This window comes from Mytilus galloprovincialis, chromosome 9 (assembly GCF_965363235.1).
Source record: "Mytilus galloprovincialis chromosome 9, xbMytGall1.hap1.1, whole genome shotgun sequence".
NCBI classification, from domain to species: Eukaryota; Metazoa; Mollusca; class Bivalvia; order Mytilida; family Mytilidae; genus Mytilus; species Mytilus galloprovincialis.
The window spans coordinates 65,479,723-65,506,736 of record NC_134846.1 but is presented as its reverse complement, the minus strand read 5'-3'; the positions used below and the strand labels follow the sequence as shown (position 1 = coordinate 65,506,736).

Here is a 27,014-nt window from a genome sequence, read left to right as displayed (position 1 = left end):
TGTTGATTATGATGTACAATGTATGTCCTTTGATTTCAGGTAATAATTCCAAAACCAGTCATCAAATGAGTAGAAACTGAGTTTTGGCTATTGAAATTGTAAACACTGATGCAACAGAAATTTACTAAAACAGGTTCAGAACTTCTTCGATAATTATGTCAGAAACTGTGTAACTAAGAATAGCTAAGATCTCTCAAATCAGAGAATCCACTGCTCTGGTGACAGGCTACTTTCAAATAAAATGTTCAAGACACGTAGAAGTTCTATCTCAATTTTACATCTTTTATGAATCTTCCCAATCACTAGCTGTAAATTGATCTTACAGACATTTCAAAGACAAAGAGGATGATATAGAAATGATGAAATGTCATTTCAGGAAAATTATATACATATATGTATAAACAAATGATTTAATATATAATCTAACATTTTTCTGACTTAAAATTTACCATGCATCCAGTTGAATGTAATGCAGTGAAAAACTGGCACACATGTACTGTACATGAGTGATAATAAAATGCATGACATACTGTGTGTGCATAACTTCCTGGATCTCATATTATGAATGGTTGTCATCAGGCTTCACTTAAACACAGAATGATTTTTTCTTTCATTCTTTTAAAGGGTATTGATCAGACTAGATAATATTGCATAAATAGCCATGACAAATAAAAGGTAATTCCAGCCTACACTATTTTTGTCATGCTGAAGTAAGTGATGTGGGCACCTTTCTTAAAAAATGTACGTCCAGAATGAAGTTTCCAGCATTCAAACAAACACAATCTGTAAACATGTCACCAATATAATTTGGTTAATGTGTCAAGTATCAACGGAGTATGCTTTAGGTAAAGTATAAATTTTGTATGTAATTTTTGTTGTCATTTGAATTTCTCCGTTAAAATTCACAGCTGAATAACTTACTTCCTGGTGGTGCTGGGCCAACACCTAGTCTTCTTAATTCAAATCCTGAAACAAAGGAAACAGTAGAAAGATAATATTTACAGTACCATTTTTTTAATTAAAAAGTAATACTTTATACATTATTGCTGTCAAACATGTGCAGTTTCTGTTGATTTTATATGTACATTTAAGGAATGACTGTAATATTTTTTCTGTCTATGAAGAAATAACACAAAAAATGTGGTGCACACTGAATAACGCGTGTAGCGGGTTATTTAACAGTGTGCACCACATTTTTTATGTTATTTCGAATAGACAGAAAAAATATTACAGTCATTTCTTATAATTTAATTCTAAATTCCATTTAAAACTGTAGAAAACCATGAAAAAATGTTGATGACGTCACGGTCACATGACTAAATTATGTCTATGGGCTCATAACAAAATAACGTCAGCCAATCAGAAGACGTGTTACATCCAAAATTAAATTATTGCTGATTGTTAACAACTTTATTACTAACCAAGAAAACAATGTCATAGTAGCCTTTTCTGCTACTTTCAGTTGTTCTACATTTTGAATTTTTTGGCTTTCTTTTTTATGGTTTATGTTTGATGAAATGTCCCTTCATTTTCACATGTTTAATAAATGCTTCTTTCCACACTATATCTACATGAAGAAAATAAATGATATATCAGTATTCCTTAAATAGATAAGTCTAAATTTTTAATATATTTTTTCCATTTGCAAGCTTGTTTATGGTAACTGAAAACTTACCAAGTAAAGCTGCTACAGATCGGGAACATTGTATTTTTACTTCCTTGTTGGCATGCTGAAACCTCGCCAATCTCTTCAACACATCAATAGCAAATCTGTCTTTATTTGGTGTAAAGTTTAAATGTATGGTTCTGAAAATCACAAACGTATTATTTTAAAAAGTTTCACTATAGTTCAAGATCAAATCTGCACGAAAATGAAAACTAAAAAAAAATATTTCTAATAAAGTTGACCGACTGCTTATTCAAGTTAATGTACCTGAGAAACAGATCTTATCATGAAATGAGGTCATGGTCAGGTGAACACTGACAGAAATGAATACATTGATATAATAATATAACCAATTACAGTCTCCTGTTGAATTGCTGAAACATAAATTAGGTCAAAGTAAGACAAATGCAGTACAGATGCTTTGTAGTATAAGGCATCTATTTACAAGAAATGTACTATCCATGTTCTCTAAATTGTTTTATCTAAAGACTCAGCGCTCTCACTGTCAGATTAGCATTCCTACATCTCATATTCTAATTGGATAAATTAAGTCAATCAATCCTATAAAAAGTTATTTGACAATTTCAGTTATATAATAATAAATGTGAACTTTTGTTTTTGGGATGTACAAGTACACAACTACTTCCACTTTTGTTGGATGTAATTCTACTTGTATCCATCTGATAATTCAATTCTGTTTTCAGCTTTTGATTTATATAGTTCGTTCTTATGTTGTACAGTACGCCCAGAGAGTTTGTAATCGCGAACTTTTATCACCGATTTCCGAGTGTAGCGGTGTGACACCGCGAATCACGGATTCTACTCCCAATTTCCTCCAAAGATTCTCTCCCAACACCGTGTGGCTGTTAATTGGTTTATTGCCCATCGGATGAACTGAAAATTAATGACGCGTGACAACATAATCGGATTAGCCAGATTTATTACCTTTGTACATTTAATCGATCTTGATTGCACCTGTGTGCTTTAAAATACGTTATTTAAATGTCCATTCATTGTCAGATAAAAGTGTGACATTTTTATTTAAAATAAGATAATTATTCTTGTATGTATATGCCCATGTCATTGTCATATTAAATAAAACGTAAAAACGTATAAAAATACGAATAAAACACTTATTTAGTATTTTCATTATAGTCCGATCAGGTCATAATTTTTGTTTTTTCAACAAAGTTTCAACAAAGATGATTTTACCACAATTAGAACCTTTTATGACCTACTCAGTGAATATCCGGTTCATTAATAGTTCAATATTATATAATTAATATCAACTGGCTTAAAACAAAATGTTGTTTTTACGGTAATTTGTCCAATCTAAATCAAACCCTAGAGTTAATTTATCGGACCAACAAGTGAACTCTGTTACTTTCAATTTATTTTGAAATGTAAAATATTATGTTTCACTACCTCGGTAGATTACCGACTTGAAATATTTGAATTTAAAAAAGAAACTGTAAAGTGACAAATAGTTTTGTATGCAATGTGGCAGCCCTATATTCATAAATACTGAGATAATTCCCCGCCCAGACACAACACAATAATCACAACCTTATTTAATTATATGAAGAAATAAAATCATGTGTTTTTTATCTGTTATGATCTGTTATTGATCTTTTATTATTTAAAATAAAATTGGATTGGCGCAATCCGTATTTTACTGCTGTTAAAAGTCCTCGGCGAAATATAAAAAGAAGTATTTCAACAATTTATACTATAGAATATTAAAATGAAATTATATCGTACAAGAAAGAAATATGTAAAAAAAAATGTGGATCGGATTTTTACGATCGACACATTTTCACAGAGGATCTCTACCAACGCCCATCAGGAACTGAACGACATGCATCCTGTTTTCATCTACCATTAATGTATAGTGTTGACTATGGAAGTATAAATAATGTCCAGGTTTATGTCCTCTGTTGACTGAGAATCCGGTTAATCAATTGTAAAAGGACCTTCTAGAGCCTCAATCTTAACGCATACAAATGTCAATCATTACATGAATTTTCCCACGGTTATCCAGAAAGGTGACCTGAGTTTACTGTTACATGATACTATTTCCCGCCAAATAAAAATCTCGTGGACAAAATTGATGTCACTATTTTTAGCATTCAATATTGTGAGCGAAGTCAAGTTCAAGTTCAACCACGCACTGTTGATCACTGAGATGCGAGTCGTCTTCCCACGGCAATTAATTGTTTTAAAAATATTTAAAGATAACTGTTCTAAATACAACACAAAGGTTTACATTCATTGTGCGTAAATGAATATTATGCAACGACGAGTTGATGCAGCTATAGAAGTATTCCTGTTGTAGCCGAAATGTATTATATCCTAAAGTAATGCTAATCGTGAAGAGAAAATGCCGTAGACTTATTAAGCATAACGAATGGTGAATAGTATTTTCTTTTTTACTTGCATATACAAGTTTTAAGACACGTAATTTTCTTTAAACTCACTGCTCACATTTTATACCTTCAGCGTTAGTTTCCGTTTATTTTCACGCAAGTATGTCTCTTTTCGTAAGTTATATCAATTACCGATAAATAAAAAACGAGGTCATAATCAAGTATAAATTTTTTTTATAAAACTTTAATGCAATTGAAAGCATTAACAACAACGTTTTGGATTTTAAAACTTTTATTTTGTAATCGTAAAATGGAAATGGCGTAGAATTATTAGCATAACAGATAAGGAATAATATTTTCTTTTTTACTTGTAGTATAAAAAACTTTGAGACGTGTAATTTTTCTTTAAACTGCCCTCATTTATTCAGCGTTAGTCTCCGTTTATTGTTGCACAATTATATCTCTTTTAGTAAATTAAATATTTATTTACTGATAAAAAAACAGAAGTCAAAATCAAATATAGTTGTTTAAAAACTTGATTAAAATGTACAGAGTAATTGAAAGAATTAACAACAACGTTTTGCTTTTTATTTTAATCTTTCATTTGTTTCAAGCAATCAGGTATAACCTGATAATCAATAGACAGGAAATACAATTGTTTAATTACATTAGAAATCTCTCATACCTTGACTGTCGCGTGCCGGCATAGATCAGACGGATTAGGGCAATTAATTACCTGGTGTCACACCGCGTCACACCAGACTGGGAGAGATGTCGCTAATACAATAAACAAAAGGTAGCGGATTTACGCGGAAGTCGGAGGGAATACTCCCAAATTTCTCCGAGAATTTTGGGAGGGATGTCGGAGTTTCCTGGTGTTACACCAGGAAAAATATCGGAGTATGGAGTTTGGGATTACAAACTCCTTGGGCGTACTGTACAGTTACATCACTGTCCCTGGTTAGGGGAGGGTTGGGATCCTGCAAACATGTTTAACCCCGACACATTCTGCCTGTCTCAAGTCATGAGCCAGTAATTCAGTGGTTGTTGTTTGTTGCTGTGTTAATTATTTGTTTTTCATTCATTTTTTTGTACATTAATTAGGTCACAAGTTTTCTTATTTGAATTGTTTTACATTTGTCATTTCAGGGCCTTTTGTAGCTGTCTATGTGGTATGGGCTTTCCTCATTGTTAAAGGCCATATGGTTACCTCTAACTGTTAATTTCTGTATCATTTGTTCTCTTATGTAGAGTTGTCTCATTGGCAATCATACCACATCTTCATTTTTATAATTAGCTGATCTTAAACTTGACCATATTATTTTGCTGTTGATTTTTGCTCTCTAAGGTTTCTCTCTTGTTATTATCAATTTCAAGAACAGAGCCAAAACAAAAATAAATTATTTCAAATAAGGAAAACAACTTACCCTTTTTTTGTTTGGAAATCTATTTGTGTATTGAATGACTTGTGTAAAACACCCTGAAGTTCCCTAGATGACAAATCTTTGATCTGTAAATTTGTCACCTTGACAGGTCCCCTCAATACTGAAATAGATTAAAATACATGTATTTACATTTTGTAGCACAATATGAAGTTTGTAAACTTTCAAATTGAGAATACACTTGCACATAATTTTAACAGGATGATTTATAACTAAACAATAAAATTATATATTTTTTTAAATCTAATAAAGTAAATGACTAATGGCGATTGAACTGATTGTCACGCAGTATAACAACAACAATGATGTAACGTAAAAATTTCTTGCTTAAGGAGAATCTTACAAAAACTTTTAAAAAGTAAACAACACCTGAAAAAGAGGGAAGTATAATTACCATACATTATACACTTCATTCCTATATAATTATTCTATTTTTCATACTTGTTGAAGCTTCTCATGTGGTAAAGTTATTTATGACAGATATTTAAAACCATTTTTGAGGGCCTAAGGGAAGATTAGTAATTGTAACTAACTGTGTTTATTAAGAATTTATTATTATTATTATTGTTTACCATATGTCAACAGTGTTTTCACCCATTCATCCTTTTTCTCTTCAGAATCTTTGTTTTCACTTGTATCCATGGATTCATCTTTTTTTTCTTCTGTCTTCACTTCATTTTCTGTCTTTACGTCTTTTTTATTGTCTTCCTTGGCTGCTTCTTCAGCTTTCTTTTCTTCTTCTTCCTCTTCTTTTAAAAGTTCCTCTTCATTGGACCAATCTAAAGTTACCATTTCTTCTGCCATTTTGAAAGTTTAGTTTTGCGCTGAAAAACAATTCAGATAAATCAACACAAGACAATGTCATAACTAGGGATGTCAACTTGATGTCAGAAGATTTACTAATTGAATACTTGCTTGGACAAACATCTAGAAAATGGAAACACAAAATTATTTCCATTTTACCTTTTATGTTGACTTGTGTACATAAAAGTCTCAACCCTGTACTTGTCAGACATCCGTACCTGTATGCACTTATAGATCTGTGATCTGGAAGGTTTTTTTTCACTATGGGCCCTGGGCCCCTCAAAAATAAATTCAATGGGCCATTTTAAAAAATAATGGGCCATGCTGTCAAATGAGTGGGCCATTTGAATTGAGTTCTGTAAAAAAAAAAAAAAAAAAAAAAGGTATCCATATATTTTGGCAGAGAAGTGTTGGTACTTACCTTTAATATCATGTTTATGATTTTAAATAATATCATGGATATTTTTCCTGAGATTTTGTAATTTCAATTTCAATGAATATATAATAACTTCTTCCAAATCGAACAATGTCTAAGTTAACCTTTATTTACAATGTTTAAACTGGTACTGTTGCCTTGTTCATGTTCATGTTTTTTTTTTGTACATTAAATATGGGACTTCGTCGATACCATACTTATTCCATACGCTCCGTATTAGAGGACATTTCAGGCATTTCCTTTGCACTTCTTGTATTATTATAACTTCATCACAGTGACAAGAATAACAGTAGAGAGTACTATTAATTCATAGAACAAAACAACAATTCGCTGAAGTCATGTTTACAAAATGTCGATACGAGCCAAAGACCAAAAAATGACAAGGACAGTTAAGCATCTTTTATGGAGACAAAAACTATATTCAAAAAAAGGCTTTGGGGTTTTTCAATCGAAATAATAGCAATCTTAACTAAATGAGATTATTATTAGAGTTAAATCTCGTCTGTACTAGCCAAATTTCACAAATTTAAAGTTGTTTATAAAAAATTATATCATGAATGATGGTAAATTACGTTTTTGGGTTATCAGTTAGACCGCATGGTTCTATTATTACCATAGGAAAACACCCGAGACGCTAAACCGCATGGTTCTATTATCATAGGAAAACACCCGAGATGTCCCAAAAATATATAGGTGCTCCTATTATTGGAGGAACATTTCACAGTTTTGTACACACACATCGCGGCACGGAACACGATTGGAAATCCATTTGACGATGACTAAACGTTTCGAAACGAAGTGAAAAATATCACGCGCCATGCGGGCGCTTACATTTGTCACTGTATGCGCCATTTCTTATCAATATGCGCTATAGGCGCACGTCCTTTCTGATCACTGCTTAACATTAATAATCATCCTGATCTTCAGGTCACCAAAGGCCATCCCTGCATAGGATACAACGTCCATTAACAAAATATTTTGTACACATATAAACAAACAATATTTTAATAATAAGCCTTACCTCAGAGCTAGTCCAAATAATTATGACGTATTGGAAGGCTATTTTAGTTTTTTTGCTTTAACGCCTTCCCGTCAAAAAACATAATAGCCTTTCTTTCAAAACATCATAATAATTGCTTTCAACATAATATCCCAGAATTACCAAAATACGTTACTTCCGAAAAGTATAAAATTAAAACCCGGTAAGATTTGACAGACCCGAATTTCCATATAATGTAAATCGAACGTTCTGGAAATTCAGGTCCAATAAATTTTACGGAGTTTTATATTTTATATTCACAGGAAGTGACGTTTCTTGGGAGTTCTGGGATATCATGTTGAAAGCAAAATTAAATATTTGTCCACCTCAAATGGAATCGTATCTTATTTTATCATTTCTTATGTATATTTCTGGAAATATTTTACATCAATAAGCACAAAAAAGGTAGGACTTTGTAACTACATAAAATTTTCTAGCCGGCAATAATAATTTCATGTCAAAATTTGGTTGCAAAGTCCCCCCCAAAATTTGCTCTTAAAGTCCAGACGTAAAAAATCGCTTCAGCGTTATGACATCGTAGGAAGGCGTCCCTAAAAATAAATTCAAATAGCCTTTCCGGACGTCATAATTATTTGGACTAAGTATCAGACGATGCAGGACGTAACGGCCATACTGCCATGACGTCCATAGGATGAAACGGCCATACCCCGAAAAGATGAAACGGCCATAGTACAAAAATGGCCATACTTTGTAAAGACGTATCGTCCATGTTTTTTTTTTTTTTTTTAGATGTTATATATGAATTATTTTGGTACTTATAGATGGTTATTATAACTTTTTTTAATAACCTATACTGTTTTAACATTATTTATCATTACGATAAAAATGTTTCTTCAGAAATTGTTTACAACTGATAATGAAGAAATAATCAATATACTTACATAATACGGCCCCAACGAGTGATGATGATCAAGCAAAGATTACTCTTACAAGAATAAATAAAGGTGCACAGTAAATCTCTTGTGCAAAAAAAAAAAAGACTAAAATATCATATTTAAATTATTAATATGAATAAATACTTATTTTATTATTATATTTTAAGTTATAATCTCAATAAAAAAAATTTAAAGTGTGGACGATACGTCTCACAATGTGTGGCCGATATGTCCCATGGACGATGTGGCGGTATGGCCGACACATCCTATGGCCGTCATGGAAGTATGGCCGTCACGTCTCGAAAGCGTATCAGATAATTTACTTATAAGAAACATTATCTTTTCAACTTTTTCTGGTACATGACGATTTCTCGACTCTGTAACATTACTAACAGTCCTACTGATCAATCCATTTGCATTTTTTAATATTACCATTGATATTCAATAATTTGCTGGAACTTGGAATAATTTAGAAACTGAAACGCCGGCGTCACAACCCTCCCCCTTTTTTTTGTGTAAATGCACATATCAGTAAGTTTATGTATTGCATATGTTGTAAAGTTATGTTATCCTCAGTTATTTATAATTTTGAAATATTAATTTTGAAATATGGCAACTCATCGCATTACTGAAAATATATTTCTTTGCAAAATCACGCACCTTGTTAGCTTTTATTTTGACCAGTTCGAGGCTGTATGAGGAAATTAATACACTATGCGCAAGAAATAAAAAAAATATATATTTTCAAACATCTTATTAAAAAAATTGGAAAGATCGCTTCAAGTCTTTCTCATTCACAACTATTACAACTGTAAAATATGAAACATCTCTTTTTTATTTTTTAATAAGTAACTAAAGTTTTGCGTTTTGTACATCACGGTAAGACAAAGTCCAAATTAAACTGGATCCCTGTTGAATAATTTCGGGTTATGGTCCGTAGATTTCAAGGTTACCAGTCATTAGACATTGACGAAACCGGCGAATAATTTTCCTACACGTTCTTTCCATTCTTGTATCTTAACTGTCAATATTGAAAAACTAAGGTGCGTAGAATTTGGTAGACAATTTTATGAACGATTCCCTAAACTCCAGCAAAAGAAGGTTGTTGTTTCAGTTGACGTTTACCCCTTATAAAAGTTCGGTATTTTTAAAAGTTTACGTTTAACGCACAGGCACTTGTTTCTATCCATTGGAAGAACCACTATCAACGTATCCATTGGAAGAACCACTATCAACGTATATATACGTTGATAGTGGTTCTTCCAATGGATAGAAACAAGTGCCTGTGGTTTAACGGTTAAATATTATGTCAATTATGAGTTATAAGCATCGATCGTATTGGACATCTCCTTTTTCATTTGAAATGGTAGTATACGGGTTTATAAGTACATCATAGCTATGAACCAAAGACATACATGTAGATCATAGACATGTGATATGATAAAGTCACTGTCATGTAAAATTGACAAAATTTTTTTTTGTCGAAAAGTTACCAGCCGTGTTCACTCGAGATGATGTATTTCAAGTAGCTAAATCGAAAACTTAAAAAAAAACAACTGTCCTACCATTCATTGTGTTTTCACTGTAAAACAGGTTGGGAACGTTTAACAAACCCCCTGTATTGTGATTATTCCTGTATAAAGGGATAATCCTTCTTTAGAGGGATAAAATTATTGCACTGGACTTAAAGCAAATTAGGGCAGAATGGCATTTTCTAGTTATATTGGCTATAATCTCTAGCATTGTATGCATCAACATATGCACTTTACTAAAAATTGGGATAACCAGTATTCTGCTAAAGTTACAAAACTTGCAATCTATTGTATACCTATCTGAACACCTGATCAACAACAAAAGGAATAGTTGACCTTTAAATTTCATGTTAAATCTAACAATTTACATCCCAGCTCCTTTGTTCTAACATGGGTGATCTGAGCCGGATCACCCCTACCAGATCACCCCAGTTTGAGTGTCTTTGTTATGCATGCTTTCCTTTGTTCTGAAACATTTTGGCGGGAAGGACACATCCACTGTAAAACTTATGATTAATTATACAGAAAAGACTATGTATCAAAATTCACGTAGAAAAAATCCAGTGTATATGCTTGGATTCGAATTCAAGACCTTTAGCATATCAAGCCACGACACATACCACTACACCAGGACGACTGGATATAAACGAACAGTAATTAAACATACTTAACGGAAGCAAGATCTTTTGATAAATGGGTCGAGCTGGCAGACCTTTATTCAGTGGGGTTTAAACCTTTTTCATTAATAAGTGAGATATCAGACTGATTGTTCAATTTGATTTTACACTTTTTTAAAAGTAGGGAGAGTCGGTAAACAAGAGTGTGACGATTTTTTTAAATAGTGGCGATATAGTGTGGGCCGATTGGCAAGTGGGGCGAGTTGACATTGTTTAATAACTACTCATCGTGTTCGGGGGTCACAAAGGGTATACATCATATAGTAATATCTAAAGTATATTATAATGGTTGTGTGGCGTTCTAACTAAACTAGATTTTATGAATTGTAAAAGGTTTTTCATCTAATCTAAAACAGCTGGGATGTAAAATAGTTATCCCACTCGGACTTAGTGTGTCAGTGTTAGATCACCCCGCTGGCCTCCGGCCATTGGGGTGATCTTACACCTCCGGCCATTGGGGTGATCTTACACTGACACACTGCGTCATCGTGGGATAACTATTAATGAAATTCTGTTCAGTGAGGCATAAGTGAGTAGAATTTACCTGATCATCACAGCTTTCAATCATGGTGAACAATAGATTTTATATTTTAATAGTCAGATAAGCATCAAACTGGGCATGTGCATATTAAATTAAGTACACCAATTGGTGCATCAACTGTTCCAGGTTACTGCCATAATAAGTAGAGAATGCCATTCTGCCCTATTGTGTTTTAAATCCAGTCTAAACAACAATACCCCTCTTTAGAGGGATAATTTTACCCCTCTATAGAAGGATTATCCCTCTATACAGGTATAATCACCATATAGAGGGTTTGTTCCCAACCTGTAAAATGGATATTAAACCTGACCTTCACATAATCCAAAATTATTTTCAATGGTGGAATCTGATATTGTAAGTGTTGCTGTGGAGTTTCACATAGCGTTTTCTAGGGTTACTCAGATCTTTTCATCAATTTTATTGTTTCCATACTAAAAAGCGTTGGAAACTGTATCACATCAATGACAAGGATATTACCATAGAGTATCAAATGTTGAAATAAAGGATCCAACATCGTAGAAACCATTATGGTGCACTTACAATGAAAAACAATCTTGGAAAATGTGAAGGTACATTGCACTAGGCAGACTGTTAATCAGGGCCAATGGAGCCTGATTCTTTTGACATATTTGCATCCAGCATAAAAAATCGCCTTAAAAGTCACATACATTTTCCTGAGACTTGTTTCATATGCTGTAGTTTGCATAAGCATAGGTTAAATAATTTTTAAAAAGTTGCTGATACATGGAAATTTACTTAATTTTTACCGTTCATGCTTTCATTCTTGGTTTTTTGTTCTATTTTAAGAGGAACTAATAGACTTGATACATGTTCCTTAGATTTTTAATTTTAATGTTTCTTTTTTTTTTCAATTTCACTTCTTTAACCCTTTCAACGCTATACACAGCATATGCCGTCCGCCACTGCTATTTGCGCATATACCGCGATGACAACAGATTTTTCATCAGGACTCTCCAAACATTCGGTTTTCATTCGGGTCCTCTCTAATATTTCCTTGTATGAATCAAGGATATACAAGGTCTCATTTGCGCTTGAAATCCGGCAATTTTTATTGTAAAATCATGCTGTAGAAGAAAAATTGAAGGAAAATAAAAACGAATATTTTGACAAATTCAAATGGCGGAAATCGGAAACGAAGCTGCAAATATGGAAATATTTCAGCATTTCTATGGCGAAACTGACAACGAGGATTAGTTAAAAGGTTTCTTATTATCTCAATGTGTTTATTACATTTAATTTGTGTGGGAAATATGATTTGATCGATCATTACAAGATGTAGAAAAAGGGGGGAAAACGGAGGTTGACTGAAAATTTTGAAGAAGGAGCCACTGATTTGTGCCACGATTACATAATACGTTGTGTATTGTGCAATACGCTACAGAATCGAGCAATTGGTGTCTTCTTTATTATATGGCAGATAAAACAACAAAATAGATGAAGACTAAAAGTAGTTTTTATTAAAAATTCAACACAAATGTTATAAATTACACCTTTTACCTGTTAATAACCTGAAAATGCAGGTAACCTGATAAAAAATATACTGAAATAACTGCCTAACATTACAGTTCATACTCTCCTTAGCATTTTTCATGCAATAACTTTCTCTGCATCTCTTATAATAAAAAAGATACAGCAGTCTGAAAGGCATATACTGTTCTAATGAATGAACACAAAAACAATGCAGCAGCAGCAGCCATTTTTCTATTTTTTTGTGTAGCGTTGAAAGGGTTAACAATTTTATTGCCATAACTAAGAGCCTCCCTTTATATTGACTCAGACTTCATTTTAACTGAGTTTTTCTATGTTTATTGCTATGAATTTCTCTATTTTACATTGACTATTGGTATAGGGGAGGGTTGAGACAGACTACACGAAATTCGTTGGACAGTCAGACAAATCCTGTGAATAATGGATCAGTCTGTCAAAATTTTGTTGAATTCCGGTCCGAATGTCCGGTGTTGGGGTTTTTTCATGGATTTTTCTAACATTCCAGCAAAATTCCCAAAGATCTCAAAATTTATTTTCTTCTTTATTTTTCATGACGGATGTTTATTTTTTTCAACCGCTAGCTTTATGACGAAAATGGCTTACAAGTAATTGTGTAAATCTGGGGGGAAAAACATATCTGACTGACTTAAACAACAATGGCTGCCATCATTGTCACAACTGGAAATGTAGACAATACCTGATCAGATTCCAGGAACAGATAAGGCTTATTCCCGGATTTGCTGATCAAATACAATAAATAAATATTTAAAAAAAAACAAGCAGGTCACAAAATTCAGCTATGAAATGTAAGCACTAGAATTAAAGACCAAAAGAAACAAGAAATAATATTCTCTACAGGAACTTTAAATTATGTTAAGATATGTCAAATACAATAAAATGTGACATTAATACTTTTCTTTATCACTGAAATGCATTCAAGCAATTGTGCACAACTTTCATAACAATATACCCTCTTGTCACATTATTTTGTTTTTGTGCATATTCAAAGAGGAGTAGGGAACAATAAGTCATAAGTTTGTTGTATTTCGTTGGATAGTATACATGTACAGTTAGATGTAAAAAAAAAAAAATTGGTCTGGTAAAATTTTATTCAATCTGGTAAAGCTAGGTTGTTTACCAGACCGAATGTCCTGTAAAAATAAAATTCATTTGTGTAGTCTGTTGAGATCTCACTAAATATGGTTAACCCTGCCACATTTTTGCACCTGTCTCAAGTCAGGAGCCTCTGGCTCTTTTAATTTTTAATGTTTTGGAGTTTAGTATGACGTCCATTTTCACCATGTTACATTTAAACTGTATTGTCTTTAATATTACAAATTAATTTTAAAGTTTGGTTCAAGTAATACGGGAATCTTTCGACATTTGAGATATCAAATAACAGCAAAATTCAAAGTTTGGTCTTGATTTGAAATGAAATAAGCAAATTTTAATATACAATTTTATTTAGTGGCCAGCTGAGGACCACCTCTGGGTGTGGGATTTTCTCTCTGCGTTGAAGACCTATTGGTGGCCTTCGTCTATTATCTGCTCATTGGTCGGGTTGTTGACTCTTTTAAATATTCCCCATTTCAATTCTCAATTTTACATGCAGATGGCAATCAGTATTCTGACAGTTTACAGTAAACATGTAAATTAGTAAGAAAGATATAAAAGATAAGGAATTATAGCAAGTCTTTAGGAAACAAGAGTCTGCCATTATTCTGGTTCAGATTTTGATACTCTCTGTCTCAATCAATTAAAGTCATATTCTGCCTCAATGTTAATTTCTTACTGTCTGTCTGATTTATCATATATATCCTAAAAATGTCCGATGTAAATTTTTCAAACAGTTTGTTTGGCAATGAATATCCCTGATTGCTGTTACTAATAATTGCAGTACATGTACTTCTAAGCTTGTAATTAAAGTGTCTGTCTGTCTGTGTATTATTTAAGAAGTACTGGCCTGATTGACCCCTGTTACTAATTATAAGATGAAAGAAATGGTTTAATAACTATTAACATACATGTATGTAGTGATTTTGATAAATATTACTTTAATCAAGATGAACATTTGAAGAAGATGTCTTGATATCCATGATATCATGGTTATAAATTCTGAGCCATTGGTCTCATTGCTGAAGACCTGTCAAGGCTATAAACTTGATCTGACTGTTATAAATTCTGAGCCTTTGGTCTCATTGCTGAAGACCTGTCGAGGCTAAAAACTTGATCTGAATGTTATAAATTCTGAGCCATTGGTCTCATTGCTGAAGACCTGTCGAGGCTAAAAACTTGATCTGAATGTTATAAATTCTGAGCCATTGGTCTCATTGGAGAAGACCGGTTAAGGCCAACTTGATCTGACTGCTATGAATTCTAAGCCATTGATCTCATAGCTGAAGACCTGTCAAGGCTAACTTGATCTGACTGTTATAGAATATGAGCTATTTGTCTCATTGATGAATAATAGTAATTCTGCTTACTGGCAATCTGAACATTAACACCATATTTTGTTAATTTGTGGTAAGTAGAGAACTCATGCCAAAAGAGTCAAACAAATAGTCAGAATCCACCCATAAGCTCTCCTTCCTTTGAAACCCTATTACCGCCTTGATTTTATACATAGTGTTATGTCACCGGAACAATTAATATCACTGTATTGAGAGGAGTATAGAGTTTAATTTAAAAAATCTATAAACTTTATTTATACTTTTGAAAGGTGTTCATGTTTAATATTAAAATGTACCATGTCTAAAAACAATATAATTTATAAAATCATAGATGTCATCTAGTAACAAAGTTATGTCCCTACCCCAACACCTTAAATGTTTTTAGAAAACTCTGCATATCTTTTTTTTTATCGAATCAAACAAAGCAAATTATTAAGAAATGAATGTATTATATCTGAGGATAATAGCAGTATGAATTATTTACACAACTCGTCAGTAATACATAAAGTAATATACTGCCTAATTGGTCCTTGACCAGTATAAAGGGGAAATTGTATTGATAAGTTATACTTAATTTACCTTTAAGTATAAATGTTTTTAGCTTTTTGCTGTGGTGTATTTGTGGTCGGCTTCATGGTTCACTTGTCTGGGTCCAAAGTTCACATGCATGCTAACTTCCTGTCTATCCTATCTATAAGTACATTGTACCTGTGTTATTGATTTGTAGGTAGAGAATTAGGGGTATCTATTAATTAGGTTAGATAAAACCTTTCAATTTATCAGTACTTACCAATAAACAACCAGAAGGCCATTTAAGGCCAAATTTATAGATTTATTGTCTGGTTAATGATATGATAAAATCTTTGACTGTTTTAAAGGTTATATATGCATCAAACTATCCCAGATTCTAACATACATGTACATGACATATAATCATTTGCTGTAATTAGTTGGACACATTTAGAGGGTATTACAGCAATATTTCTGTCTATATGATGTAATTTTGTAGCTCATAATTTCTAGACAATTATTGTAAACAATTTTCACTAGAACTTTTGAAAGTCTCCTTATATTAAAGGGGATAGCATGATGTTTACTGTTTCTATCTCTCTTTTTGTGTGAAAGTCTATATATTTGTTAGTTATATAAGTTCTGTCAATTAATGATAACCTATTTCTGATGGTAGATAAAACATTAACAAAGTCCATTCATACACCTGTATATATTGGGTCAGGTGATACTATTGGGGATGAAAGTCTTGTTGATTTTGACCCTATTTCGATGGTAGGTGACAATGCCATATATAAATATTCAATTCTATTATTGGACACATTTGATTAAAAATCATAAAGGATCTGAATCTCAGTGACAACATGTCTCTGTATATTGATCTGTCCTTTTTTATAACATTCACCAACCAGCTAAGTTCATAGAGAGTAGAATGCCTTTTACTGGTAATACTGGAGCGAAATTTGGTCTGTTCTGATTTGAAATAAATTACTAAAAAACTAATGATTTAAAGTGGTAGCAACCAGTTATGAAAGGATTATTATCTAAAAAAAAATGTATTTCTATTTGCATTTTGATGCAAAAAAAATCATGAATAAATTAATCAGAATTTGTTTTCAAAATGTCATGAACATTTTATTGATACAGGTTATTAAATTCAGGTCTGGTGGATAAGACATTTATGATTCACCTGTTATGCCCCTATAATACTTTTTTAGGTGTAATGCCACCATTGGTTTTCCCCTATTAGTCTTTGTTGAATTTTCACTTTTAAAAAAACTTGGCATAAGTACTATTTTATCCTGTCCAATACTACAGACAAAAACTTCACATAACATTTCATTGCACAGACAGCCAACTTATCAAATTTTCACCCCTTTCTTTCCGATTTATAAGCTTTAGTAACCATGTAACACCATGAACTTTCAAAAATATTTTAAAGAAATACCAAATAAAAAAAAAAGAATGGTGCTTTGAAACACCCAAGGTATATATTTGTTTATGACTCAGAAATGTTTTACTGCAATGAAATCTGGTACGTATTAATTTCCTACTACTGTCAAATTTAAGGGAACAAATTTCTACCCTTTTTCTGTATGCAACGGGATGTGATGTACTATAATTTGGTAGTATATAACACCTTTTGCTGTAGCATAAAGGCAAACATATTTAAATGTTAATTTTGGACTGAGTTCTCTGTTATCACTAGGTAATTTAATTTTAGTTCTGTATTTATCAAACCATTAATTCTTGTTTCTACAGTTTGATAAATGTTTTTAGACTGGTTGCTTATTGTTGTATACTGTGAGGTTAAGGTTACGTGTAGTACATTTATATATGGAAGAGGTTTCACCTTATACAGGTGGCTGTTTGTTTTAGTTATCTTTACATTGTATGGTGTGAAGTGAAAGAAAACATGAATCATTTTAAGTTCAAGATCAAGGTCATAAAATGGTATGACTGTAGTATTAGTAACCTTGAGTATCATTGGCCTTGCATGTACATGCGACCTTTATAAAGCTTCAGCGTACTTTTGATTGTAACATTTTGATCATATACACGTAACAACATAGGGATGTTAATAATTTTCTAAAGAAATTTGGCAATGGTTTGTATAGTTTAAGCATATAGGGAAAATTTTTAAGTCTTTTAATAATTATTTTTTATAAGTTAAGAGATTTTTATTGGTTTACATTCAATAATGAATTTTTGTAAAAAAAGAAAACTGCAGTCAGCTGATATTTTCTTCCTTCTAATGTCCATTTAAACATTAGCTATATGTATACGTATCTATTAAACAACTTCTATTAAAATTTAAAAAGGTATAAACATGTAAATACCACCAATTTAGGATTATAAGATTTAAACTTAACAAGGAGACAAATCTATGGTAATAAGATTTATACAAATGTATATACATGTACATGTAGATGAGTATTTATTTACCAGGTAATCAATTTATAAACAATATATACTTTAAATCTGTTAAATGTTTTAAAGTTTTTAATTACTTTACATAAATATTTACATAGATAATCCAGGATTATTGGAATATAGTAAATTTATAGTTTGACAATTTTCTTACGACATGACATGCTGTAGTAATAAGATTAAGTACAACTTTACATCTAAATAACTGGAACAAGGATTTTACCTTGACATTTGTCCTTTTTTATTTCAGAAGATAACTGGACGGGACATGGACTATTTGAAATTAGCTGGAGCAGGGGCCATAACTCTGAGTGCTGTTTCCACAGCAACATATTTATATCTGACACAGAATCCAAATCCTGTTCCTTCAGCTGTAGACCTGAACAACCAAACCATAATAATCAAGGTACGAATAAAATTCTTCTGAATATCAGGTGGCTACCAAATGTCAGTCTTCCATAACTTCATATTTTCCTCTGATGATATTGGCCAAATATATTAGCTTTATTGATGCTCACATCCAAATTTATCCTTGAATTGTGCTATTTTCACAGTCAAAGTGATTAAACAATTTGTATTTTTGTTTGATACAGTGAATGACTGTATATACATGTAGTCTAGTTTGTGACATCGTTCTCTAACTTAGTTTTCCGCAGCCTGTTGCTATGAAACTTATAACCAAAGCTGATTACCACAAAACTGAGATCAAGTACAAACTTGGGTAGCATTACTTTTACAGTTCTTGAGATATGTCCCTTTATAACATTATATGAAAGCGTGGGCATGGACACATTCCCCATTTATTTTCTAGAATGCATAAAGAATACATGCATTTAGGTTTGCAGAATTCCAACGTCAGTTCAAATTAAATCATTTAATAGGTATCATTAGATGCAGGATTATCTTAGCTAAGCTTGCATCTTGGTGTACTTTGGTTTGTTGTGTCTCTACTATGTAGTAGGTAATTTATAAAAGTAGATGTAGGGCAAACACTGATCAGTAACTGGGGCATATCTTGGTCCTTTTGAAGTGCACGCCAACCAGGGGCGTTGTGGGGAAATCCCCCCCCCAAGATTTGTTTTTTTGGCTGGACGCAAAAGGGTGCTTTCTGAGGGCCTAAAATTGGTTTGAATAGCAAATTATTAGGACTGTATTTGATCATTTTTATTTAGAAACATCCTGAATAATTTTCAAAAATCTGCCCTTCGCATTTATAGCTGCAACAAAAACGTCCATGGTCTTGTCTAAATTGACCTCAAAATCACGGTGGATGTCCATAAAACCCAAAGCAGATAATCTGTCATTTCTCAACAGGTATTGTATCAATAGACAGATACAATGCGGGGTTAACTATATCAAGCGTTTGACACAGTGTTGTCGGCACTTTATCACTAGGTAGGATTCGACAGCGAGCTCTCCAGCGTTCAACCTCTCTCTTGTAGTCTTCTAAAGACAACCCGATATCTATCAGGTATGTCTGATGAATTGTGACAATTTGGTCATTATTTATTTGTCAGACTATACACACGGAAGAAGATACTGTGCATGAAAATGGTTTTCTGAATTCAGAAGTCAAGAATCAAGTTCCGTCATCATATGATCCAGAAACGGATAATAGAGTAGAGAGAAATTCGCCAGTAATCCTTAGGTGTTTCGGCTGGATTGCTAGCTCTCGAGGTTTGTCTTCAACACCGCCTAGGAACATTTTCAACTATATCAAAAGCCTCTGCTATATCTAGAGTGATTTGGTATAGCTCGTTCCAAACACTCATTATCATCATTTCGCTCGAAACGCAACATTTCAGTAACGACTAGTACTGCGGAATCGGATGAAGTCTTGAAAGGCTATTTTATTTTATTTTTAATGCATTGAGGCCTTATTTCGACAGGAAGGTGTCAAAACAGAACAATATGAAGTAGCCTTTCAACACAATGATTTAAAGAGGGAATTCAGATTAATATTTACCATTATCGTAATTTACATATAAAAGAGGGGCGAAATATACCAAAAGGACAGTATATACTCATATAAAGGTTATTGTAATTCGTTAAATTGTTCAGGGTTGGATCCAAAGTTGAGAGATAAAAATGAAACAAACGTCAATTGGTCATTTTTTGCCAAAATTATGTACGAAATTTACAACCCTCATCCAAATAAAAACGTGGATTTACAACCCCTGCAGTCCTGTTAGTTCAACGACGTGAATTACATTTTTTTTTATTGAATATACCTTGACGGAAATTTGAAGGTGTGGACATCAATCCATTTGTCAGTCAAAAGTTGTAACTTTACATTTTTTCCTAATGATTTCGAATCTTTCAACAAAGAAATATCTGGATAAGATGGTCCCAGATTTTTTTGTACTGGCTTTGACATTGACACTGATGTGGCGCTTATGCTACTGGTTCATCGTAAACCTTTGACGTTTCAGAGTCTATATTGTCCTGATTTGTTGCTGGTTGTGTTTCTGCATGCCTATCACCGTTGGTACTGTTAGTAGGCATTTTGGTGAAAAAATTGTCTAAAGTTTGCCCTTTCGGCTGGTCACGCTCTGAACTGCTCATGTTTACGCTGCTTTTTTACTTTGAGTACCAGAAAAAAAATTCTCACAAATAAATTTAAAAGTAATTCGGTCAGGGTTGATATATACGGAAATATTATTGTGACGTTATTAAAATAGTTATACTGTATCGTTGTCTATGTTTCTTGTTTAAGTTAAATTTTATATTTTTTACTCGTTTGTATTTTTATTTTATTTTTCGGCGTAAATTATTTTTTTAGACCCTGCGATGTGCACGCCATGGCGTGACAGCGTATATGGAGCTACGCCCCAGAGTAAGCAACCTCAACACAAGCTTCTACCAAAAACTGATATCTTGTGTTCATCACCCAGTCTTCTAAGTTTTAGAAACTTCTTAGTCAGAAGCTATGCATGATATTAGTGGAATCACTCACCTCTATTAAGTTAAATCCTGTCATGAATGCCACCCTCTTCTTGTCAAATTGTAGTAATTTTTAATCTCATTTCAAATGTCACCTCTGATAACATCAGTTTTCCCTGGCTGAGAGGATGACCTTTACATACAGATTCTTCTGTTTACCCTAGGTATTAGTCATAGTAAACCTCTGTTAGAGCCAATAGAGGTTTTTCCAGTTGTTATAATATATGCCTTCGCAATGGTTAAAGTGCATCTTGTAAATATACCAGGAGTTATCTCTCTTAGAATAGTCTTCATGTAATATACCTTCTTCTAAGCTAAAATTCTTTTAAGGAAATCCTTTTTGCACCATATTTTTTAGCATGCAGTTTACTAATTTCATTATTTCTTAAAGCATGCAAAAAGTAACATGACAAAAATACCAAACTCCCAAGGAGAATCAAAATGGGAAGTCCCTGAACAAATGGGAAAATCAAAAGCACAAACACAGTACAGCAAAATGCATTGAGTGTGTAGATAAAGGTAATATCTTTGATTAACTGAACCATGAGGTCATTATTAGGTTAGGTATACTACACTTTTTTTCTGTGTATTCTAGTCTTACAGGCAGATGGATGAGTTTATCTGTCGGACAAGTCTACTCTTAAAGGAGGGTAGTATTTGACTATGGATTTTCTGTTTTGAATTTTCCTTGCTGTTCAGTTTTTTTGTTACTTTACTTCTGTCTTGTATTAATCTTACAGGTGTATAACCATAAGAGGGTGTCTTGTATTAATCTTACAGGTGTATAACCATAAGAGGGTGTCTTTATCTTCCTGTGACCATGGCCTATATCCTTGAAGTCTTAAATTTTTTTATTGTTCTGTCAAGAATAACTTCTTATCCATTGACTCCGGCTTTTGGTCTTTGACACATGGATGCAAAACATCAAGACAAAACCAGGCATGCCATGGAAGGTGACATCTGATTTTGACTTTTGACCTTGATATGTCCACCCCATTACCATATATATCATTGCATAAAAGGGAAAGTCTCTGAAAAATAATGGCCAAACCCCTCATATTATGAACTATTAAAATATCAAAAATGGTTCAGGTCCACACCCCTCAACTATATTTATTTTCATAATTGCCTTGATAAGATTTAGTAACCAACATTCATTAATCAAAATAATATGAACATGAGCAAGAAGTCATATTTACTGAAAAGAATTTTATACGACCACAAAAGTTTTGCGGTCGTATATTGGTATGATGTTGGTGTTGTCGTCGTCGTCCAAAGACATTTGGTTTTCGCACTATAACTTTAGTAAAGTTAATAGAAATCCTAAATAAGCATTTTTTTGGGGTTTTCGCACAATAACTGTAGGATAAGTAGCATATTTACCTGAGGATATCAGAATATTTGTTTTTAGTCAAATCTTAACCGGGATTTGTGACACAATTACAATTCCAAAATTTAAAGAATGTAAACAATACGTCGAAATGTTTAGGCTTTAAATAAATATTTATTTGGATAAGTTAATGCAAGCATACAAGGTGTAAAGTGTCTTATACGTTTACAGGTTTGTAATGTTTAACAACCATATTATATCAGTGTGTAAACACGTTAATTATGAGCTTTGAAAGTCAAGTAGTTTGAGCATTTTTCTGAGTAAGTATTAAAAAATTTCAAACAAATATTCTTTACTGTGGGTTAGCATTCATTAGTCGTCAGTATCCTATAGAATAACAACTTGTGGTTATATTGATAATTAAGATCTTAATCTTCCTTGAAGGTGGCGGACAAATGTGCAGCTAAATAATTCGATTGATGTGTCATTTGTATACAAGAGTTACATTCCTTTGAACTATGTTCAATTTCATAAAGTCAATGACATGATTGTCTACCTTGAACAGGGTTATAATTTTATCTTTTGCATACAGTTCTTTTTATTGAATTTAAAATCATTGCAAAATATGTAATGCACTAGATACTTGTATTTTTCATTAGTTTATCAAAGACATTTATGTTACTTTTTGTATATTTATAATTTCTTTTATTTGTTTTGAAATGTTTAAAATTAATATATATATACCAATATAAAGAATTATTTTATTATCTAATATAAATATATTTTTCTTACATTTAAATATTCAGACCATCCTAAAACGTTATGAACAGGGTCAAATCTATCCTCATCATCATTAAGTTTTTTAGTGTGATGAGACAAACTGTTATGAATGACAGATCACAGTCACTACTTTTAGAATAAAGATTTCCTGTTTTATACCTTAATATAACTGGGGCAACATGTGTAATTGTTTCTCCATAGGCAGTAATGGTAACGTTTTTTTCTGTTGCTCAGCCTATATCATAAACTTGTATATGTATGATGGCTTGTTTCGAAGCTAAAACATTTTTACATATGTGGTTAAATTTTCGGGGTACGAAGTGTGATTCATTTTTCCGTAGATTAGCAAAGCCCGAGTATCCTTTTGCGATGCGGCTCCTTGTGGTAAAAAATCCCATTTAAACACAATAAGTTCTTTGAAAATTTAATACTTTGAATACATTAAATAGCTTCATAGTTTTTTACACATTTATTCTGTGTTCCCTTACTTTCTAAATTAACACAAATGGTTCAGCTCAGTCATTTGTTTATCATAGAAATGTGTCAAATATCACTACACAGAGATTTGTTGTTTACACGTGACTTTTGAGTTCCTCATTTCAAGGCGCATTAGGGATATTGTCCCAACTAACATTAAGGTATATAGGGGGGAATATTCTGAAACAAGTGACCATGTCACAGAAAAAGCATCTTCTTCCTAGTATTCATGAAATTGCTCTCTTGTAAAGCCATATCCTGGAAATTATTTAAAAAAAAAACAACTTTCTTTCTACTTTTAATTTGAGGTCCAATATGCCGGTCAATCGATATTGTGTATACAATTATGTCAGAACTCAAATGAAGCAGAAACGCTGATGTAACTTATCTGCTTTACTCGATCCCTAAAGACAAATACATGAAAGAAGTGTAATAACGCCTGACACAAAAACACATACGCACAAACACAAAACAGTACATCACAGCCACCACTTTATTCCAGGAGCTTTTAACTGATGCCGAATGCTATATTGAAAAATTGTAATTGGAACTTACCCAAAACGATTAGAACTTTTCTGAAAAAGACTATAAATGAAAACAGTTCATCTTACCTAAACTGCTTTTAAATTATGTACAGTGGAAATTTGCCAATAACTTTAGTTTAATAAACTTCATTGGAAATTTGCTAATAAAAAATGTTGCAGATGAAACTTTTTTGTTATTTTTAGCCATGATTATTATTCTTTGAAAATTGGAGTTATCTTTCTTTGTCCAGAATAGTAGTTGAATCAACTTAAATCAATGCTATATACAATATAAAATGCAATATTCACTTTTACTACCAACTGATAAATTAAAACAATCTTTGCCATTCAGTGATTACAAGCACTTTGAATGCCATTCTAGGATTATGCCTCTTTACAAGTGGAAAAATTGAAGATTTTTTTAGTTTCTGTTCTCTTAACTTAAGTTTGTCTCAACTAAATTTAATGAAATGTTTATATAATTCTTAGTACCTCTAAACTCAGTTCAAGTTCAATTTTTGGCAGCTTCACTTTTTCAGTTCTTGAGTTATGTCCCTTTTTAACGTTATATGCTAGTGGCGGCATCATCTGTGCCCCTTTGGACACATTCCCCATTTATTTTTTTAGAAGTTACTATTAATTAAAATTAATTTTAACCATGACATTTTATATTTTAATATTTTTTTATGTATTTAAGCGAGTAGTTATTGTTGCAAACTCCATTAGAAATTTAAATTGAGATCATTTTTGGAATAAGGGAAAGGGGGGGGGGGGGGGGGGTTCAATTTTTCAGATTTCAGAAATAAAAAGAAAATTTCTTCAAACATTTTTTTTTTGAGAGAATTAATATTCAACAGCAAAGTGAATTGCTCAAAAGCAAAAAAAAAATGTTTAAGTTCATTAGACCACATTCATTCTGTGTCAGAAACCTATGCTGTGTCAACTATTTAATCACAATCCAAATTTAGAGCTGAATCCAGCTTGAATGTTGTGTCCATACTTGCCCCAAGCGTTCAAGGTTCAACCTATGCAGTCTTATAAAGCTGCGCCCTGAGGAGCATCTGGTTCTAATTTTCAAATGCTGTAGATTTCTCAGATATATTCTATCCTTTAGTTTCTTTTTACCGTAAGCAGATTATGAACCCTGCTCTCTGTGCAACAGTGGAGCAAAAGATGTATCAAAAGTTTAAATAAAACAAATAAAAAAAAAAATATGCAAAAATTTCTATCTCTGGTTATAATATTTTATTCAACTTCCTTTTATGAATATCATTTACCATTTGAAATGAAAGCTGTCTATATAAACAATTAGCATGCCAATTGGTTAGCATACCATTCAGAAACTATATTACTTTAGATCTAAATGCATAAGTCACACCCACAAGATGGTTCAGAGATCGCCATGATATCTTTTGAATCTCTGAATACATGTATCTTACAAGAAGGCAGTCTATATAAAGTTTTGGTTACTTCTTTTCCCATAGTAAAGAATGTGAAGTATGATTAGTTTTCATCTTCATGTGTATTGCTGGGTGAATTTGTCCTCAGGTAAACTGACCATTTAATTACCACTGGTAGTCACTTTTAAAAGAGTTGTTTACTTTACCTTGAAAGCAGTATTTCTGGGTTAAGAAAATAAGTGGTCACAGTTCACACATGATTTATTACAGGATTGATATTACACATAAATTTCATACCAGGATATCTACCTTATTAGTCAACTTAAGTTGATAGTAATGGGACAGTCAGAATCTTTAGAAATTTCCCAGGATAAGTTCAGTTCCCAGTCTGAGATTGCTCCTGTAAGTAGATTTGTATTGACTATTGTTCATTTTACATCTGTTATCTACTTTGAAATTTTTTAAAAGTATTTATACAGCCTTGGCTTTTAAATTTTGGGGCTTAGGTGATCCTTACGTAGGTAAACCAAGAAAAGTGCTTCTGATGCACCAAATTTTCCAAGCGTTGTTTTCGTTTTCAATTTAGTTACGACTGTCATATATTTCAATTTAAAAACCTTGAGCATATAGAGATATAACATTCTAAGATGTTTACATATATGTTTTACCTAATCTAGCCGTAGGGCCTTAAAGTGTGGGATATAACTATCACTTCTTAGTCACTAAGCAAATTCTTGACGCTAACGAACAATTGGAATAAATTTGTAGGAATCCTTGTGGTACATCCACCAGCTAGGCTCCAGTTTATTCTGCCAGAATCTGGGGTTTTCTTAATGCATAAGTCTTTTTTATTTTATCAATCAATCAATTCATCAATTTGATAGATTAACCTTATAGTGAGGTTACTTGTTATATATTGCATGTAAAAAGTTATTTTAGAATTATGTATATCTCTATATATTGCATGTAAAAAAGTTATTTTAGAATTATGTATATCTCTTAGGATGTCCCTTTGGGTCAAAAGAGAATAAAATTATGTCCTTATACATTTGTTCTCTCAATGGTTTAATGCAAATATAATCTATATTTTTAAAGCAGTGGTTCTGTTACGTAAACTGTAAATTCAGAAATTTTTGTGTGCATTTATTGGGTTTTTTTTTAAGAATGGACAAAATGCTGCTATAAAACGTATGTTTAGTAAATATTTTATAGTTAAATTCCACTTTTCCTGATATTATACACCTTGCTTATTGGAGCAACTG

The 27,014-nt window shown here is 32.3% G+C and overlaps 2 protein-coding genes across 8 annotated transcripts in view; one reads left to right on the top strand and one right to left on the bottom strand.

Annotated features, from left to right (window-relative positions):
* The window catches only part of LOC143045663 (uncharacterized), a 30,145-nt gene extending 14,078 nt beyond the window's left edge, over positions 1-16,067 (bottom strand). The window contains exons 1-5 of one of the 2 annotated variants that reach the window (XM_076218324.1): positions 15,938-16,067; positions 6,047-6,298; positions 5,460-5,577; positions 1,676-1,806; positions 922-966 (exon numbers count right to left, since the gene is read on the bottom strand). In XM_076218324.1, the coding sequence (XP_076074439.1) occupies positions 922-966; positions 1,676-1,806; positions 5,460-5,577; positions 6,047-6,278 (526 nt within the window). In that variant the 5' untranslated portion in view covers positions 6,279-6,298; positions 15,938-16,067. Of the gene's footprint in view, positions 1-921; positions 967-1,675; positions 1,807-5,459; positions 5,578-6,046; positions 6,299-9,081; positions 9,205-15,937 lie in introns of those variants that run through there. The other variant, XM_076218325.1, reaches the window with a different exon arrangement.
* LOC143045664 (long-chain-fatty-acid--CoA ligase 1-like) overlaps positions 9,547-27,014 on the top strand; it is a 51,551-nt gene continuing 34,083 nt past the window's right edge. Inside the window, exons 1-2 of one of the 6 annotated variants that reach the window (XM_076218330.1) lie at positions 9,547-9,692; positions 18,549-18,704. In XM_076218330.1, coding sequence (XP_076074445.1) covers positions 18,567-18,704 — 138 coding nt within the window. In that variant the 5' untranslated portion in view covers positions 9,547-9,692; positions 18,549-18,566. Of the gene's footprint in view, positions 9,693-12,598; positions 12,622-16,588; positions 16,643-17,844; positions 17,976-18,237; positions 18,258-18,548; positions 18,705-26,002; positions 26,155-27,014 lie in introns of those variants that run through there. The other 5 variants (XM_076218331.1, XM_076218329.1, XM_076218326.1 and 2 more) reach the window with 5 other exon arrangements.